General features: G+C 36.9%; 1 protein-coding gene across 2 annotated transcripts in view; it reads left to right on the forward strand.

Moving 5' to 3' along the window:
- Positions 1–13,911, forward strand: part of LOC131439132 (eukaryotic translation initiation factor 5B) — a 338,283-nt gene that overhangs the window by 128,829 nt on the left and 195,543 nt on the right. For both annotated transcript variants that reach the window (XM_058609794.1, XM_058609793.1), the window contains exon 6: positions 12,857–13,052. In XM_058609794.1, coding sequence (XP_058465777.1) covers positions 12,857–13,052 — 196 coding nt within the window. The remainder of the gene's footprint in view (positions 1–12,856; positions 13,053–13,911) is intronic.

The raw sequence follows: 13,911 nt of genomic DNA on the forward strand, positions 1-13,911 counted from the left end.
CATCGAGTGTTACTTTTTTTCTAGCCCGAGCTCTCGAACCGGAGATACAGTTTAATGAGTAATGACCGAATTAAAAACCTCTTCTGATTCCACCTAGTGGTGGAATAATGCCGTTGTATTGTCATTCTAACAGGCGTTTTGTTTTTCATTAGGCATTTCATTTTGACACAAGTTCAAATATATCAATTCTGTGTTGTTCAGATTGAGTCGGATAATTCACCAAAGCGTAATTCAACGGCTTACATTTGAATCCCACAAGAAAACGGATAGAAAAAGTACGACTTGCCGTTTACGTCACTTATACGATTCTATCTTCGGAACCAAAAGTGTTCTCCATGAGCCTAGTGTACTTATCATATAACCCAATAGTTTAATAAAAACAATCACGATACTTCAATTACGTCATTAATTCTATTATATCTTCAGAACATGGATTGAATCTGGATCGAGCCATTTTGAATTCGTTCAATGACCCAATAGACGAATTTCGCGTCAACTCGAACAAATGGTGGATGCACCCACTCAGATTTAAATGAAACATTCTGGACATGTAGATTTTGTTATAAAAGTTCGCTGTGCATAATCTGTGCATCTATTTTTTCAAACTTGATCTAGACTGTTTTATGAATTGTGATGTTTGCTGGTGTTTTCCGAAAAATAAGTCAAATTTTCGAATAAAAATATTTCAAAAATTCCAATTGGAATCCTATACTGAAAAAACTCGATTTAGAAAATTTAATGTTGATTAACAAAAAAACATCACTTTTGATTTAATGTAATTTTGCCCCAAGATAAGTAATTACTTTCCTTTCCAGCCGTTCATAGATTGCAAGATAGGCACTTTTATAGAAAAAAAAGTTTTTTCAACACAAACTTTTTCATGACTAAACTTTCCAATGTGGTAATTTGAAGGGGAAAAAAAGTTTGCTTTTACCCCCAAATTTATGCTAGGTGCACTTAACCATTTTTACTTAAGTTTACGTTTCGTCTTCGACTCATCAGTGATCCGGGGGTTTGCGTCAGCAGTTCAACATAATCTGCTGACGCACTGATGAGTCGAAGACGAAACGTAAACCTTAGTAAAAATGGTTATGTGCACCTAGAATAAATTTGGGGGTAGAAGCAAACTTTTTTTCTCTTTCAAATTACCACAATCTGTACGGCCAGTAAGTCGAAACTTGTTTCGTTCGAGACGTCAGTTTAGACGTTATACTACTTGTGTAATAAAAAGGTGTCTTGCAATTAGCATTAACTTTACGTCTGCTCAGCGGATTATGTTAATCCGGGGGTTTGCGTCAGCAGTTCAACATAATCTGCTGACGCACTGATGAGTCGAAGACGAAACGTTTCCGAATATGAGACATGAAGTGCCAATAATTATCTTAATAGAAAGGCAACAATATTTTAATGGGACAGTGTCGATGAAAGAGAATGGCAATATCACACCACTAGGTGAATTACTAATAGGCTTTGTTAAATGGTTGCAGTCGAAAAGTGACAAATCTTACAAAAAAGTGTTGTATTGTTTATCTTCACAAAATTTAATCAAATTTTCAAAAAAAAAATGCAAATCTTGCTTTCTCAAATAACTCATGTTTTCTTTAATATTGGTATGAGATTCTTCAAAAAACATTTGTTTGAATATTGAATAAGGACAAAAAATATCTAGACTTAAAAACAAATCGCAAAAAACTTCGTCTGGGCACACATTAGCTTAACCTTTTCAATTTTCAAAAGTTTGGCCCAAGATGATAAGAATGTTTCGATTTTTGCATTTTCGCTCTGAATTACGGATTAAAATTATGAACACAACTCATCCTGTTATTCCGGAACCGGAAGTGAGATCCGAACAAAGGTTAAAAGCAGTCTATTTTTGTAGATGTTGACCCTTTTATTTGAGTCTAAATTTGTGAAGGCCGACTCAGCTGTTTCCGAGAAAATAAAGAGAGTTCTGTTTTTGAGCTTTCGACTACCATATCCGGTTCTTCCGGAACCGGGAGCTGGGAATATGGTATAGCAGAATTCGGTTCGTTTGACCTGCAACTAAATTGAAACAGTTTAGAATGAAATTTAGAAGAATTTTTACGTTTTTAAAGAATTTTTTTTACGAAAGGTTATGCAATCACTTGAAAAACCGACTAGTGAAAATTGGCCCGGAAATATACCTATATTCGACTCAGTTCATCTCTCTCTCTCTCTCTCTCTCTCTCTCTCTCTCTCTCTCTCTCTCTCTCTCTCTCTCTCTCTCTCTCTCTCTCTCTCTCTCTCTCTCTCTCTCTCTCTCTCTCTCTCTCTCTCTCTCTCTCTCTGTGTGTGTGTGTGTGTGTGTGTGTGTGTGTGTGTGTGTGTGTGTGTGTGTGTGTGTGTGTGTGTGTGTGTGTGTGTGTGTGTGTGTGTGTGTGTGTGTGTGTGTGTGTGTGTGTGTGTGTATGTGTGTGGTGTGTCGGTGTGTCGGTGTGTCGGTGTGTGTGTGTGTGTGTGTGTGTGTGTGTGTGTGTGTGTGTGTGTGTGTGTGTGTGTGTGTGTGTGTGTGTGTGTGTGTGTGTGTGTGTGTGTGGTGGTGTGTGTGTGTGTGTGTGTTCCCGGTACCCGGTTCCGGAAGTACCGGAAATAGTGGTCATATAGGGTGATTTTTTAAGAGCTTGAGAACTTTTTTAAACAACAAAACGCATAAAATTTGCAAAATCTCATCGGTTCTTTATTTTAAACGTTAGATTGGTACATGACATTTACTTTTTGAAGATAATTTCATTTAAATGTTGACCGCGGCTGCGTTATAGGTGGTCCGTTCGGAAAGTCCAATTTTGGGCAACTTTTTCGAGCATTTCGGCCGGAATAGCCCGAATTTCTTCGGAAATGTTGTCTTCCAAAGCTGGAATAGTTACTGGCTTATTTCTGTAGACTTTAGACTTGACGTAGCCCCACAAAAAATAGTCTAAAGGCATCAAATCGCATGATCTTGGTGGCCAACTTACCGGTCCATTTCTTGAGATGAATTGTTCTCCGAAGTTTTCCCTCAAAATGGCCATAGAATCGCGAGCTGTGTGGCATGTAGCGCCATCTTGTTGAAACCACATGTCAACCAAGTTCAGTTCTTCCATTTTTGGCAACAAAAAGTTTGTTAGCATCGAACGATAGCGATCGCCATTCACTGTAACGTTGCGTCCAACAGCATCTTTGAAAAAATACGGTCCAATGATTCCACCAGCGTACAAACCACACCAAACAGTGCATTTTTCGGGATGCATGGGCAGTTCTTGAACGGCTTCTGGTTGCTCTTCACTCCAAATGCGGCAATTTTGCTTATTTACGTAGCCATTCAACCAGAAATGAGCCTCATCGCTGAACAAAATTTGTCGATAAAAAAGCGGATTTTCCGAATGGACCACCTAAGACGCAGCCGCGGTCAACATTTAAATGAAATTATCTTCAAAAAGTAAATGTCATGTACCAATCTAACGTTTAAAATAAAGAACCGATGAGATTTTGCAAATTTTATGCGTTTTATTGTTTAAAAAAGTTCTCAAGCTCTTAAAAAATCACCCTGTATATACCAAAAAGGATCTCACTCACTTTTCTCAGCGATGGTTTGACCGATTTCCACAAACTTAGATTCAAATGAAAGGTCTTCCGGTCCCATACGGAATTCCTGAATTTCACCCGGATCCGACTTCCAGTTCTGGAGTTATAGGGTAAAGTGTGTTCAATATTGTACACCGTCACTTAAAATATTTTCGGATGCAACAAACATTTAAATCATAATTTAGAGTGCGTACTAGAAGAGTTTGTGTGTCATGTTAGTTGGTGGCCGCACGAACCGACTTGGATTATACCGATTCTCGGGTTTAGGTGCCGGAAGTGCATATAATAGTGAACCCATTTCGTTTTCTTAAGGATGACTTACGCAATCAAAGCACTGTTTTATTCTGTATGTTGTGATGTGATGTGAAGTGAAGCCAGTTCAAGGACTTGCCAGTGGATGCGGGTAGACTTACAGTAGCCCCGATATGACTCATCCATTCACCTTCTTACTATAGCTGTTACCGAAAAGCGAACAAAAAGGGTTGGGCGGATACGTAAGTAGAGTCACTTACTCGTATTCCGCGGGAATAAAAGATGCTCTTCCAACCATAATACCCAGTGCATGGATGAAGCATATCGCTATACATGCTTGAACCCGCCTGATGGTTTGTTTGAGAAGGGCGCGTCAGACTCATGTCAAACCTTCAGAAGGAAACAAGTTTCCTTCAAGTGACTTGGGCTGGCTATCCACAATCCCTCGTCCAGTCATCAATTCGTCCGATGCCCTGATGCTCCCTCCTCTTTACGCCCCCGTGCAAAATATTTTATATTGATAAATACAATGAAACATAGTGTAATAAAATTAATATAACATAAAATGATATAATAGATTACAAAATAATATAATATTACATAATATAATATAATATATTTTAATTAATTATAATATAATACAATGTCATACAATATAATATAATATATTACAAAACACGATATAAAATAACAGTTAATGTAGAGTGTCAGTTATGCTCTTCTATCTTCGCAATACTGCAGGAAGTAGAATATTTCTCTTCTAATAACAATAATAATCTCTACATCTATAAAAATAATATATATTATTATTATTGATGACAAATTAATAATAATAACAATAAATATAATTATGAAAATAACAATAAAAAAACAATATAATATAGTACAATGAATTATGTAACAAATAATAGAATAAATAAAATGATATGTTGCGATATGCTATGATATTATATTACTTGAATTTATATGTCATTTCTCATCCTCTCATTCTGCCATCAATGCCTTCCATAGACCATTTGTCACCACAGACACACGTGTAGGCATGAAACAGGAACCAGTGAGAACCAAGCTCACCTTGTGACGACCTTGATATTTAATTGAGTTACTTTAAAAATGATAACTTATAAGGAAAACAAATTTATATTTTGCGCAGAGGTACGTAGTACTACTCATAATAAACCCTACAATATAATATAATATAATACAACATAATGCAATACAATATAACATAATATAATAGAATACAATATAATATAATATAATAAAATATATTATAATATAATACAATATAATGTGATATAATGCAATGCAGTATAATACCATACAACATAGTATATAATAACATAAAATAGTGTAAGACGATAATATATGAAATAATATGCTATGATACAATATAACAGTTAATGTCGCAGTGTAAGTTACGCTCTTCTAATAATAATAATAATAATACATGATGTAATAAACAACAGAATTATATGTTGTAATATACTATGATAAACACTGCATTTTAGGATGGGCTTCAACCTACAAGCCATTTCGCACCCTCTCATTCTGCTACTAACGCAGAAGGCGATAGCACCCAGTCGACGCCGTTCTATTGACCAAATGTCATCATAGACGCTCGGGGAGGCATGAGATAGGGACTTGTGAGGACTAAGTTATCTCACCATTTGACGACCAGCACTGTTTTATTCTGTATGTTATGTATAAACAATCTCTTGGTTTCTTTCAAAAATCGAAGAGAAAAAATTTGAAAAACCACAATATTATATGTACATGAGAAAGGCATCATTTCACCACTAGGTGGATTAAAACAGGTTTTTTTGCTTTATCGCTCTATATGACAGGTTTCAATTACCTATTACCCTATATTTTCAGAATCGGAAGATAGATCCGTATGAACTTATGTATGAACTTATGAAAACAATACTTTTAATACTTTCCATTTAAGGTAGCGCTTCGCCGTGGTCAGGTCGAAGCAAGACAACTCACTGCTTCCTCTTGCTTTGTCGCCGAAATATCACCCTAAATTGCAAATTTCTAAAATACTAACCCGATTCACGAAAAATCAAAAACATACGATTGTAAGTAAATGATTTTACTATGCATTTGGCGAAAAATATCAGTTAGAAAGCTTTTCTTTCGCGAGATTTCGTGCGAGTTTTGTTAAAATTTGGTTTTCTTTTTTTCCTTTTCTCGCTAAAAACAACTCTCATATGTAGGGATGTGCTACGTTTTCAACAAAGCGTCAAAGCTAGTAGCGATGAAAATCATTACTGATTTCTGGTTCTACTGAAACATGAATAGAAATTATTTTACAAAGTAGTAACACTTACTTACATTTTCTACTCATCTATATTCAACGTTCACGCAGAGAGAACGGAAAACGAAAACAAAAGAAACGTTGTTAGCGTGTACCGCATGTGGCATTTTGCACACCCCAATGCATGCGTTGACATTGTGTGCGTGCGAAAGAAGAAGGAAAAACTCATTTATTTTTACAACTCGCACGAAATCTTTCGATAAAAACGTTTATCAGGCACAATTTATATACGAATCGATAGAAAAATTAATTATCTAGAATCGTATGTTCTTGGAATTTCCGTTTTCTTTCCCGTTTTCTCACAATTTTGGGTAAAGTGCGTGAAACCCCGGGATAGGCAGCGAACTCCCGTGACCACGGCGAAGCGCTACCTTAAATCTGAGTTTGCGAAGATCGGTCTGGCCGTTTCTGAGAAATTGAAGTGATTTCCGGTTTGGAGCACACAAACACTTTCCCGGTATTTCCAGAACCAGGACCGATGATCCGGCCCAAAATCAATGTATTTGTTCATAAACTGGCAGGTTGAATTGAAGAATTATACGGCTATTTGAATTTTGGATATGTGGCGTGATTTTTCCGTGTCATGTATAAAAACACGCTCCTGAAAATTAATTTCTTATACCTATCAGGCTGGGTTGCAGATTGAATGAGAAAATCGATTGCACTTCTTTAGTTCATTTTGCACATTTTACCCTGTAACTCCGGAACCAGAAGTCGGATCCAGATGAAATTCAATAGGAACCTATGGAACTATATAGTCATTTATTTGAATCTAAGTTGAAGAAAATCGGTCTCTCATAAAATCTTGTACACTTTTTCTTTATTTTTTTTGCACATTTTACCCCGTTACTCCCGAACCGGAAGTTCGGTACAGGTGTAATTCAATTGGAACTAAATTCAATTCCTATGTGACCAAGAAACCTTTCATTTGAATCATTTTGTTATATACACACATACACACAAGCACTTTGCGTACTCGACGAACTGAGTCGAATGGTATATGACACTCGTTTCAAAAGTGGTATATGACACTCGTTTCAAAAGTTGGTTTTCAGAGTGATTGCATAACCTTAATATCTGAAAAACATCATAGGAGAAAATACTCATAAAAACAGTTTTTAAAATTTAAAGTGCTTATCTTGAAATGTATGAACGGTTGATAGAGAACCTAATTACCTATTTCGTAGCATAATTTCATCACCAAAAAGATGGTGTTTTGTTTTGTAAATCAATATTACACATTTAAAATCGATTTTCTTCAATGTAGGAGCCAATTTGGTGTTTTTCAGTATTTTTATTCGAAAATTTGACTGATTTTGGGAAAATCACTTGTAAATACTTCACATATTCATAGGATTTGTCGTTTGAAAAAATATTTAAAATTTTTGGCTTTTTTCTTAAGACAGTCCTGACCGATTTTGGAAATAAAACCAAAGTGTGCAAAGTGTTTTTTGTAACAAAGTCTACATGCCAACAAAGTTTTATTAAAACTTGAGTGAGTGCTACCAGCTCCGGATACGATTTGGCGCGAAATTTATAAATATTAGTTTTCCAACGAGGTCTAAGATTATTTGAATAAGTACAGCCATCTCCGAGAAAATGGCGCGGATAGGAAAAAAGTGCAGTTTGACGATTACGTCACTTATTTCATACCGAAAGTGTCAGTAATTTGATCTTTGAACTTAATCAATATCTCAATAGTAACTTTCAAGCGAACTTAAGCATTCCCGAGAAAATTGAGCCGATAGAAAAATCGTTGAAAAGTGCACGCACTCGGGCATTTTCCGATTTCGTCGAGCTGAGTCGAATAATATATAATACTAGGAATTCCAGGAGTTCAAAAGTCGGATTTTCCAGCAATTTTTTATCCTTTCTATAGAAAAAGTTTGAAAAAATCGAAATAAATGTTCATCAAACAGATTACAACTGAAAGTCTTGACGAAGAAGGGCCCAAAATGTTCCGAAATCGTCGAATACTACCACAATGAACTTTCACGCCTATTCGAAACTATCACTTCTTGGATAAATATGCTATTACGAAATTTCTCCGAAAACATTCAGGGCCACTGTGGGTCTAAAACTGATGTTCACCGGAACCATTCAAAATATAAAATTTAAAAGCGGCTCAAGTGCACGTCATAATATTTATGTGTATTTCTGACTTTATGGATCAGCAAGCATTATCATCTGTGAAGCAGATCTTCGCCGCCACCGCCAGCCGCATGAATCCCCACAGTCCTGACAGCCTGACAGTTTGAAATGCAACCACAGACGCGCACCTTGCTTTGCGATATACGAATGCGAACCGCTGGCGGCTGCATGGTCCAAATTTAATGTTTGTCGTAAAAACATACAGGATGGATTTTTAATGTCATTTTTCACCACCAAGTTGGCGAGCGTGATTTTTTTCCTCCCTGTCCCTGTCAGCCGTAGCTCGTCACGGGCGGTCGTAAAATATAATCGGTGATTATGAATGGGCTTCTGGTTGAAGACAGCGAACGGCTTTTTAAAATATTTCAATTGGTTCCTTAATGGGCCGAGTTGGTTGATAGGTGACGAGTTACTGGGCTGGTAATACCTGGGAAATATTCTGTCCGGACCGAAAGATTAATATTGAGGACGCGCATTTTTGTTGTTGCTGTTGTTATTGTTTTGTTTTCGATATCCGTACGAGCCATGAATTAGTCATTGAATTGACTTGAGAGAGTGATGGCAAAAATGATAAGCAATCTAACGTCTTTGCCGGGACGATCGACGATCCCGTCGTAAAATGTGCATCCGGTGCACACAAAACCAAGCCGCTATAAAACTGCAAACACGAACAGGCTTCTCTTGTTCTTTTAGAGTTATAATAACGCAGAAGTTATAATACTTCAAGCCATTACGTTTCGAATGTCAAGTGCTTGAAAAATACCGAAATGTGGCCATAAAAGTATCGGGTGCCTGTCGTAATTCAATTTTTGGTTATGTTTTACCACCATATCAAACCCATTTGCAGCCCAGTAGACAGATATACGTCTATCTACTTAAGTTTACGACCGATCCTCCTCCGCGTCGTTGTTACTAATTTTACGATTTCTATTTTCGGCTTATCGAGGAGTGCAAAGACGACTGCAAGGAGGAAAAACTGCTTTGTTTCACGAGAAGAGGTAGAATTGTGACTTGTATCCATATTTGTTTTTTTTTTAAATTCCAATTGAAGATCACTTTACGTTCTATGAGCCTAAAGTATTCGCCTCATAATTTCGCTTCACTTTTGCTACGATCATGCAATCAATCTTAATTGATTTTAATTAACTTTTCGCGTTTATCTATCATTTGCTTCCTCATATCAAAGATAACAACATAGCATTCGTTTATTCAAATCAGAGACACATCGGCGAACAGACATAAAGACTGTCCCGGAAAGTATGGACGCAACCAAAAACCGCTGCCATTTCGCAATGGTTCAGAATCTGTCAATTTTTATGGCTGCGCCCTGTTGTTTACACTCTTCTCTAACCACTTGTGCAGTTGTTTATTCGTTTTCATTAGTTTATTTCGAAATGCGTGGACTTTCAGCAGAACAACGTCGAAAAATTATGTACAAATGGTTCACAGAACGCGGACTGTCACTGAGAAAGATAGTAAAAATGGAAGAAGTCAAAAATGTCACTTTCGTACCAAAAGACATGAATCCACCAAATTGCCCACAACTTCGACCAATTGAGGAATTTTGGGCATTAACGAAGGCACATCTTAGGAAACATGTCTCGGCAGCCGAAACCATTCAACAGTTCGAAAAAGATTGGAAAAAAATGTCAAAACTTGTCGCCAAGAAGTCAATACGGAATTTAATGAGGAACGTTCGCAAGAAGATGCGCCAGCTAGTCTACAATGGCTAAGTAGCAAATGTTGAGAATAATATTCTGTTGTTGTAGTCTAATATTATCAGTATATCGAATGAAATTTGAATATCTAACACTTGTGAATTATTTACAGCGAAATCAAAGTGCGTCCATACTTTCTGGGACAGTCTTAATATAACTGGTCGTGAAATTATACTGAAAATGGGAGACTGTAAAACCTCCCCATTTGCTGTTACCTCTGGAGTTCCTCGAGGAAGTCACCTTGGACCGTTTATATTCTTATTGTATCTCAACCATCCAAATTTTTCGATCAAGTGTATGAAACTGTCGTATAATAATAATAACAAATCTGCAGCTGACTCAGAGTTACTACAAGAACAGTTGGATAGTCTAACTAAAACAAAATGTTGTTTTCGAATGATGCTTTTTAATATGCAAAACATTTGAATTTATTTTATAAATTTTATAATTTTATTAATATGCACACCGGGAAACTTTGATATGGTCGACTTTGATCTTATTTACCGTTTGGAGGGAATATTTGGTTTCCTACTTTGAGATTTAGTACACGGAAAAGCCTGCGATCGCAAAACAACTAAAATATTAGTTGTTTTTCTGATTTTGATTGGTTAAAATTTGGTAGAACTAATCGACTGTTGTTTTAACTAATCTGTCATTTTTTATTTATAGATTAGCAACGACACCCAACAAAGACACGCACCACAAACAAGTAATGGAACGTTTCAGTTGAGCAATGCCAAACACCCTGAGCGAACAATGAATCGTTTCAATGAGGTGTCACTCTTGCAATTTAGCAAAGACACAATCCCAGCAAAGTGTCTCAGTTGTTTCAACCAATCATTCAGTTATTTGAACTTAAGATGCCAATTGCAATAAATATTTTTTACTGTTACCCTCTTTAGGGGGCAGCTAATCGTTTACTGCTTGAACAACTAAATTTGACCTAATTAACTGCTTATATCTTTATCACTAAACTCACAAAGGATATATAAATGCACCAAAAAATTACAATTCTCAAAAGGGAACTCACCAGAAAATGGTCACAGGGAATTAGGAAATTTTTCCTTCACTTGCAGAATGGCTCGCTGGTAAACCTAATGCTACAGAGACAAATTAAAACATTTATACTGTAGGAATATTTATTTAACACATGGAAAACTTGTTTTACAATTAACTGTTATATTCTTCTGCATACTTTCACTTACATAAAACGACCACTACGTAACATAAATGACGTTCATTTACCATTGAAAATTTTCAATATGAAACGCTTCTGGTGAAATGAAGAGGTTTTTTGTTCTGCGTTTTGCTGTCTTCGTTCTCCGCCAAGTGACAGCATTTGAATACAACTATTTCGGTTACCTGAATGGTTATGAAAAAATCAACAGATATGTTAGTTAAATCAACAACATTTTAGTTGAAACAACCAGGGCGTGAAACAACAATTGAAATATTGTAATTTCGTGATCTGCGGGCTCTCCGTGTATATGGTTTGATTTTTACAGTGAATCTATGTTTAATTTTCTTTTAAAGGTTCTCAACTGTTCCATAGTAGGATCACAAGAACGTTGATATTGGTGTAGATGAAGGAGAATTGAATTTAGTTTGAGCTTTTGGAACTGAATAAATTGGATTTTTTTGTATAACGTTGTCTGATAGGACATTGTTAATAATTGGTTATATAGTTTCTATAACAATTAGAGCATGACAAATCATTTTAATGTATCGTTCATTGAACAGATGCGTTTGCAAGCGAATTACAACAATTTAAACAGCGTATGTCCATATGACAATTTTTTTTAGCATGACCGAAGCCCTGGAAATGACGATATTGTGTTAGATTCACCTGTGCTATCATGCCGTTTATAATTTTCCCGCCAAACTGAGATTTTAAATTTTTACATCCGGAAAGAGCGAAGAAAAATATGCATTAAAATTGCAGGCATAGATTGTTGTTGGTTTTCCAGAGTGGCAAGCGTCCAGTTTAGGAATTGTTGTTTCTTGTTGATTTATTTTTCTTATGGAATATCTGTTTAAAGCTTCATTTAAAGGAATTTTGGGAAAAAAACTAAACAGAGGTGATTCGAGCCTGTTCCAAAAACCGAGAATTCACTTGCCACACTGCTAAAATATTTAACCAATCAAAACGCCAACAGTAGTCTTGCGGAATGTTTCTATTTGTCAACCAGAACGATAACTGAATAATGTCATACTTCGACAATCTGTTCAATCGTCCGGGTCTAACCAACAGGAAAAAAAACCCCTTCGTTCCGTCGCAAACGTCTTCCATCTTCACCAGTGTCAATAGAGCCGAAGTCATATTTCAATCGAGTTTTAGAGACGGTAAAAGCTAAAAACAGAATGTTCGTGGGAGTCCTCCATCCGCTGCTGCCATCGAAGCTATTTCAACGGTCTCCCACAACCCTTACCGGTGCGGTGGTCGGCCGGCCGGTTTCGGAGCGACGGCATTCCATCCATTCACGCACACGGGAGTTGGCGACCGGCTTGCGTAAAGTTGTTCAGATATGCGCACTTGGGCATATCGTGGGTGATTTTTTTTGCGTTACACATAATTCTACATTCATTCGTTCAACTTCACCGCGGTGACATGCTGATGACTCATGAAACCAATTCGAAGCGACATGATCGATAGAGATAATCGCCCTCGGTCATGTTGAACCTAGAGAGGCAGCAGAACCATCCATCCCATATGTTTCGGTTGCACGTGTTTACCGTCGGTTCGCAAGCCGAAATAGGTTTTATGTTGCGCACATGGGTTTCCCGCAGAAAAAAACTAATCGATGATCGTGTTCTTACTGTTTACTTACAGGTATGCTACTATTCTCGCCTTCGACGTCAAGGTAGAACGTGACGCGCAAGAACTTGCCGACAGTCTAGGCGTGAAGATATTCCAGGCGGACATTATCTACCATTTGTTCGACAAATTCATGGCCTATCGGGAAGAAATCAAGCAACGCAAGCGCGAGGAGTTCAAAACGATTGCAGTGTTTCCGTGCAAATTGAAGGTAAGTAAGTAAGTAAGTAAGTAAGTAAGTGCAGAGAGCCGCCGCATGTTGTCAGGGAGGAGCAAAAGGGTAGGATCAGGAATGACTTTATGATTGACCGGAAACGGTGTCATTGTTTCGCTGTAATAAAACTAAATGCTAATTACCTTCTTCAAGGACCGTTTATTGGCTCTGACGGCGAGCATGCTCACGGCAGCTTATTTATTAATACATGCAGTTTATCCTTCGCAGGCAGTAATTATCATTGAAAGAAAAAAGATGAAGTGGTAGTACCGGTTTAAATGATTGATCATTATACGAAGTTCGTGATTTCAGTTCCGCTTCAACGGGAGGATCCACACAATGTATGGACTGATATGCGAGTAAAAAGTCCCTTATATAAAATCGGCATGTTGAAAAAAAAAAACGACGATTCAAATTTTCGATTTTTTCGATTTTACTTGAATGTAATTTGAACTGTATCAGACGGATATGGTACTTTGCTTGTGGGACAAACAAGAGTTGATTTTTTTTCTTTCACAATCACTAATGTGATTTCTAAAGATATAGTAGAACTAGACTGCATACATCAAGTTAATGGTGAATCAAAAATGGTCAAAATCCATATGATATGTGAGTATGGGTGGAACATTTCAAATGTTTTTCTGTTTTTCTCATGAAGAAAGGCCATGCAATCACTGTAGAAACAGACTTTTGAACCGAGGCCCATTCGACTCAGCTCGACGAAATTTCAAAATGTCTCTATGTGTGTGCATGTGTGCGTGTGTTTATGTGATAAAATACGCACTCACTATTTTCCGAGATGGCAGAACCGATTTTAACAAACTTATGCTCAAATGAAAGGTACTATTGTCGCATA

Source organism: Malaya genurostris, chromosome 3 (genome assembly GCF_030247185.1).
Source record: "Malaya genurostris strain Urasoe2022 chromosome 3, Malgen_1.1, whole genome shotgun sequence".
In the NCBI taxonomy this organism is placed as follows: Eukaryota; Metazoa; Arthropoda; class Insecta; order Diptera; family Culicidae; genus Malaya; species Malaya genurostris.